This window comes from Mugil cephalus, chromosome 14 (assembly GCF_022458985.1).
Source record: "Mugil cephalus isolate CIBA_MC_2020 chromosome 14, CIBA_Mcephalus_1.1, whole genome shotgun sequence".
In the NCBI taxonomy this organism is placed as follows: domain Eukaryota; kingdom Metazoa; phylum Chordata; class Actinopteri; order Mugiliformes; family Mugilidae; genus Mugil; species Mugil cephalus.
The window spans coordinates 4,194,515-4,200,806 of record NC_061783.1 but is presented as its reverse complement, the minus strand read 5'-3'; the positions used below and the strand labels follow the sequence as shown (position 1 = coordinate 4,200,806).

Below are 6,292 nucleotides of genomic sequence, written 5' to 3'. Positions count from 1 at the left end.
AAAAAAGAAAAGCTAAAACAGGTGCACCTGGATATTTTCTTGAAGGTGTTTCGTCACTCCTTCAAGTAGCTCCTTCAGTTTTCAAAGTCTGTAGGGGAGCTCTACTTTAAATAGGCACATCTCATGACTCCGTAATGTTAAACTGAAGCTCTTGGTCTCACGGGGAGCCCCGCCTAATATTTCGGGTTGAGATCTCAATAAAATGTTTTTATTCAGTCCCTCTCCGAGCAATCATAATCTCTGCCACATGCAACAAAGTGTGCGTGCCATAACTTGACTCCTGTGGTCCGCAGCAGTACGCTCCAGTGCGTCCGTCAGCTTTCAGCACCATGGACAGCGCGTCGCCGTGCGCAGCCTAGGCCGCTCTGGAGAGATCAGTCCCCGCTGCAGTCGGAATGTAAAAAGCATTAATGTGACCATCTGAGTCTGAGTAATTCGTTCCTGTCCTTGTAATGAGTAGGAGGGGTCACTGTGGGAGGGGTCGCACATCGTGGTGATCGGGTGTTCAGTCACTCATTGTGCACCTGCTTGTTTTTTCTCCCGGAGAAAAGGCTCACAAGAGCGAGGAGAGACACTCAGGCCACAACTCAGATGAATCGTGACACTTGCAAAAGAGGGGGGGGGGGGGGGGGACACAGACAGGAGGAGCAACGCCCACCGATTAGAGTCTGGAGTGTGTGGAGACATAAACTGTGGAGCCTTCAAAATACGAGCGGTTCGTGACACGCATGGTTAAACTCGGATGCCCCCGCATGAGGAGGAAAAACACATGTGTTCATTTTTTTTCCCTCTCTCTCTCTCTTTCCCTACTCAAATCATCTGAAAGTGATCAGCAGACAGTTCGGGAAAGGAGCTTTGGAGTGCGCTTGGATGTGCGCAACGAACCATGAGTGCCACTGCGGGCACGGAGCGCGCCGTAACCTCCAATCAATTTTGTTTTGCTCTCGCTGTAAAGTATTTTTTCTCCGCTCTTTCTTCTAAACACTCTAAAAAGATATACGTGTGAGGAAAGTCTTCTTTGCGATGCGGAACCCGTCTTCAACGGTTATTCGTTTCGTGCTTGGGATATATTTCTTCATTCATTTGACAAGTGGTGAGTTGATGCAGGAACAAAGCAGCAGATAAGGGAAATAAGCCTGTGGTGTTTTTTTCTTTTTTTTTCTTTTAATGTGAAGACCTGCGCATTGTGTGAGCAACATTTCCCAACTTGATGTTCCCCTCAGCCACTCTGTGACCCTCCCGTCTTATGGGCGACTCAGCAAATTCCCCCGTGAGGATGCCTGCTGTCTGCGAAGAAGATTTAAGGATTTCACGGACAGTAAATTGATTTTCCCCTCTTTCCTGTACACGGAGAATGGCTGCTAAAAATAGCCTGAATGCTGATGAGGTTACAACGAACAGGTTGCTGTTTAGCTGAAACTTAGAGACGTGCGGGAAGATGCCCACTTATAGTACATTTTAAATCACATCAGAGCAAAGTTAGAGGACAGCATCAAAGAGAGGGGGAAAGGATCCCTCGCCGTTAATTTATTTGGTAGATGCATTTCATCAGATCACTGTCGTTCGCTCGAGGAGAATAGTAGAGACCAACAGGCGATCTTGGAAGCAGCTTGTTGATGGCACTGCGCACCGGGAGGACTTGGTTTGGGCAGGTCTTGCGCAGGGTCTCTCGGCTGCAAGGCTCCTGGTCCAGGCGATCGAGCAGTCTCTTGTGTCTCTCCGCGAACCAGGAGCAGGATCTTGGGGTCCGTCACCGGGATCACTACAAGGCGGGGGAGTACCACCGGTGCTCCGACTCCGGCGTCCACCGCGGCCACCGTCACCGGAGCGCACCTTTCTGCGCCTCCGCCACCAGGCGCTGTCCACACGGCTACCCCCGCGCTTGTTGCGCCTTTTCGGGGAATCCGAGGGGACATGAGCCCCTCGGTCGCCGGTTCCTGTTGGCCATGAAGCGGCAAAACGTGCGGACCCTGTCCCTCATCATTTGCACGTTTACATACCTGCTCGTCGGGGCCGCCGTCTTTGACGCCCTGGAGTCCGACTTCGAGATGCGCGAAAAGGAGCAGCTGGAAGCCGAGGAGAAGCGTCTCCAGGGGAAATATAACATCAGCGATGATGATTACCGCAAACTGGAGACCATCATCATGGAGGCTGAGCCCCACAGAGCCGGGGTGCAGTGGAAATTCGCAGGGTCGTTTTACTTTGCCATCACGGTTATAACTACCATAGGTAAGCCTCAGTCTCTTTGGTGAGTTCAAGTCTCTAAAATCACAATAGTCGAGCCTCTATAATCCATCCAGGCGCTCACTGTTGCGCCACAGGACACGAATAATAATTATTATTATTACTTTTGTTATTATTACAAGGACGGAAATTTCAGGGCAATGAAACGACTCGTTAACAGCAATTACTCGGGAGCACGTGTTCATTTTCAGAGGAGCCACAAACAGTCAGACCCGAGCAGCAACATTAATACTGTACAACAAGTCCTTTAAAGTTTATAAGCAACATGTTGCAGCACTCGCTCTGTGTCCGAAGGGAGCAGAGGGGCCAGGATGGAGCTCTGTGTCACCATCACGGTTGAGACACGTGAGAATATTGGGTTTCATACTTCCAGAATCACACACAGGATGAATTACACACTCCAGCGCTGCTGAAACACGTATTATTTTTGCTTTTGGTGCAGCAACAGATTGAACTTTTTTTTGATGCGTCACCAGTATGCAGTCGAAAGTCTGACAGAACAGAGCGAGTTTAGGGTGTGAGATACGCTGAGATTGTATTTTTTTAAAGGCTGGAGATAAAAGAAGCAAGAAATTAGGCTGTGGCTGTCTGATCTGAACGGCCTGTCTGGCTGAGAGTTTCTCTAACAGGAGCGGCAGGGTGTTGTGGTTGTGGTGCTGAAAGGACAGATCCTCTGAGTTCAGCCGCAGGCAGGGCGAGAGTTCAGCAGCTGAAACCTGACGTCACTCCTGCTGCTCCTACTCTCCTTTTTTTTTTTTTCTTTTTACAGCTCATAGTATTTATGTTAGATATTTATATTACGCTCTGCGACGGCCGAAGCACTTTACAACGTCCCCAAAGCAAATGAAACACCTGCACGCTCGGCCTGTGCGCAGCAATCGCTCCAGTTTTCATCGTTTCTTTTTAGGATTCCCCAAATATGCAACATCCACAACATGACTTGGGGCTCTTCGCTTGGCATTATTTGGGGAGGGAGACTCAAACGGGTTCTCTCAGTTTATTCGCTACAATTAAGCCACTCTAACTTTGCATTTTAATCACCATAACACAGAGTGAGCCATTAGCGACCTGACTTCATTGGATTAATTAAAATGTGCGTGACAGTATTATGTAAGATGGTCAGATGAATTTGTGCGTCTGAATCTGTTTCCTTTCCACGGCGGTCACAGATACGCACACAGATACTCTCCATTACAGGCGTCAGATGCTAATCCAGGAGGAGGAAGAAGACGCTTTAGTTTGGGTCTGGTGGGCTGGTAGGTGGGGGCTGTAATGCACCAGGCCATGTCCTCCAGGTTCAGTTTGCCAGGCAGCACTTAAAAAGGGCCGCTCCGCGCAGCGCAGGGAAGGTGGATCCACCGTCGTTTCTAGGCTACAGCACAGAGAGACATTGTAATATTCATGTGCTGTGAAGTGGTTACATTTGCTGCAGCGGACTGTGTGTAACGGCTGGGAGAAACACAGGGGCCTTGTATGCATAAGCACGCTATAAACACCGGGCAGAGGAGTTCAGGGGACGTTCAGAGTTTTCCTGCAACATGTGTGTAGGAATGACTTTTATTTGACCTCCCGGTGGGATACATTAATACTTAGAACATAGAACAGGAAGGGTTATAGGCAGGCTGGGGTTTAGATTCAAGTTAGGCATGAAAAGAACTGTCAGGAGGTGGAGCCTGAAATATAGGCAAGGAAGAGAAACTAACAGTGGCTAAAGAGGTTATTAAAGGAAGGAGTTTTTCTTTTGTTGTATCTATTCATGTCTATCTTTAAGATAATGATGATAAAGTCGTGTAAAATTAATCAGTCATATACAGCTGTGGAATTTGTTGGGCACCCTCACTCTCACACAGTTAATCATGCTAACATGAGCCTGGGAGATCAAAACGGGGACAATTAAGTGATCCTCAGTAAGATCTGGCGATGTATTTTTTACGACTGCCACAGAACCCCAGGTGAAACTCCGCACTATGTATTCATCCCATTAGAAAGCGTGTTCAGTGTGTCCAAAGATGATTCCTCTGTGCCGCAGAGCTCCGACGTTGATCCTTCCTCACCGTGAACACATCCACTGTGTCATCTTGAGTCAATCCCACACACGCTGTTACATGCTCACTTTTTCATCAAGTGCCTCTCACTCCGCGGCTAAAAATAGTGCCCCGCAAATAAACAAGAAAGTCATTTGGGAAATCATTCACTTTGCAGACGACATTTTATGCGGAATGATTTGATGCTCTTAAACGTGTACGTGGTGCTTAGCCACTTAGACAGTGAGTCTGAGAGCAACAGGCAGGCTTTGACTTTTTCTTCCTTGCACAGGTTGTAGCCCTGGTCAGAGGTTTGCTGTTTGGTCGACCCTGTCTGCACATAGACCTGCTGTATGATTTCTGTTAGATGGGAGAAAGCTTTCTTTAAGACAATAAGAGGTACTAAGAATGGATAAAATGGACAAAAGTCCTGACCATCATTAGGTGAAACAGCACGCACTCGGATAATCACATTACATCAGGAACAGTGTGTCCAGTCCTCTCAGTGATATTACTGTAGGCTTGGACAGAGCGAAAGTGTCTTGATGTGAGTTTGATATGTTTTTGTGTGATTTTCCAGCCACTCCAGACTTCATAAGGCACAGCCGTTCCATCTAGCTTTCCAAGTAGGTTCGCTCAAAGCTAAAGATTACTGGACGCAGCCATCCGTGTCTTCGGGCCGCGGAGCTCCCATTTATTTATTTATTTCATCTTGATGCTCTGTGATTGAAGCTCTTGCTCAAACACAGACGTTCGCCTGACGGTATAAGATTTGTCACCTGTCGACGCGTCAGAGTGGAAGTCTCCTCTTGGAAATAATGAAACTAGTTTTGCTCTTTAGTACCAGTGGATTTTTAAGCCCCCATTTCAGCTGCTACAAGTGGCTTTGCGTGAAATGAAACTCTGCCGCCGAGATAAGGCCTGTGTTAACTCTGAGCTGTTTGTGGAACCCAATTAAATTCAGTGTCATCATGTGGGACTGTAAAAATAAGGTACAGAGAGGTTTTTTTTTAAGATGTGCGACACCACAGATTTGTATTGAGCATACGTCACTGCACCAAACACCAAACAGAGCAGGACTAGTGTAGCAGTACATGGCACCGACATGAAACCACACACATTTATCATCTGTTCACTACAAATTTAAAAATAACATGAAAACATCCTACTACTCCCCATCATTATAATCAGCCGAGCATCCAGAGTTCAGTGGAGAAATATCCCAGAAGTATTCCATGCTGTAAATGTGATACCATGCGAACTGTAGTTGTTTATTCAGACAAAGACAGCTTTAATGTCCTAATAGTTGGTAACAGCAGTGGCAACAGTGTAAGTAAATATCAAGCTGAAGCCTTCGTTTCATTTATATAGTGTCAGTGACAATACAAAGTGTCTCGAGACGCTTTATAGAACCCAGAGCCTGGAGCCCCCAGAGCGTCTGTAGAGACGGTGGCAAGGAAAAGAGAGAGAAGAAGAGAGGAGCATGATGACACATCTGATTACAACATCCATGCAGCATCTAGACATGCCACCAACAAGTGCACAAGATACAGCTGATGCACGTTGGAGGAGAGATGGGTACTTAGTACAAGACACTGAACACAACTAGCATTCAACATATTCATTGCAGAAAGGTTAGTGGGTACGCAGAGTGCTCATAAAGTGACTGGTAAAGAGATAAACAAGAGCACAGGGGGATGAACTGCCAGTGACAGCAGTAGCTCCATTAGTACCACCAAAGCAGGCAAAGCAGTACCAGGCTGCACGTAGTACTAGTATCGCTGCAAGAGTTATTTTTTTGTGCTTGCAGTAGTAATAAATAACAGTAAATAACAGTCTGCAATCACAGTAGCAGCATTTAGTGTAGGAACAGTGGTAACCATGATTGTACTAGGAGGACTAGTAGCACGTCTATTGGTCCAGCTGTACGAGTGAGCACAGAAATAGTGGCGGCAGTGGTAATAATAGGATTTGTAGTAGCAGTGGTTGTATGAGTAGCAGAAGGTGTAGGAGTTAACAATATT

The 6,292-nt window shown here is 46.8% G+C and overlaps 1 protein-coding gene across 1 annotated transcript in view; it reads left to right on the top strand.

The window, feature by feature from the left end:
• Positions 1-690: 690 nt before the first annotated feature.
• The window catches only part of kcnk9 (potassium channel, subfamily K, member 9), a 41,951-nt gene continuing 36,349 nt past the window's right edge, over positions 691-6,292 (top strand). Inside the window, exon 1 of the mRNA XM_047604186.1 lies at positions 691-2,229. Coding sequence (XP_047460142.1) covers positions 1,617-2,229 — 613 coding nt within the window. The 5' untranslated portion in view covers positions 691-1,616. The remainder of the gene's footprint in view (positions 2,230-6,292) is intronic.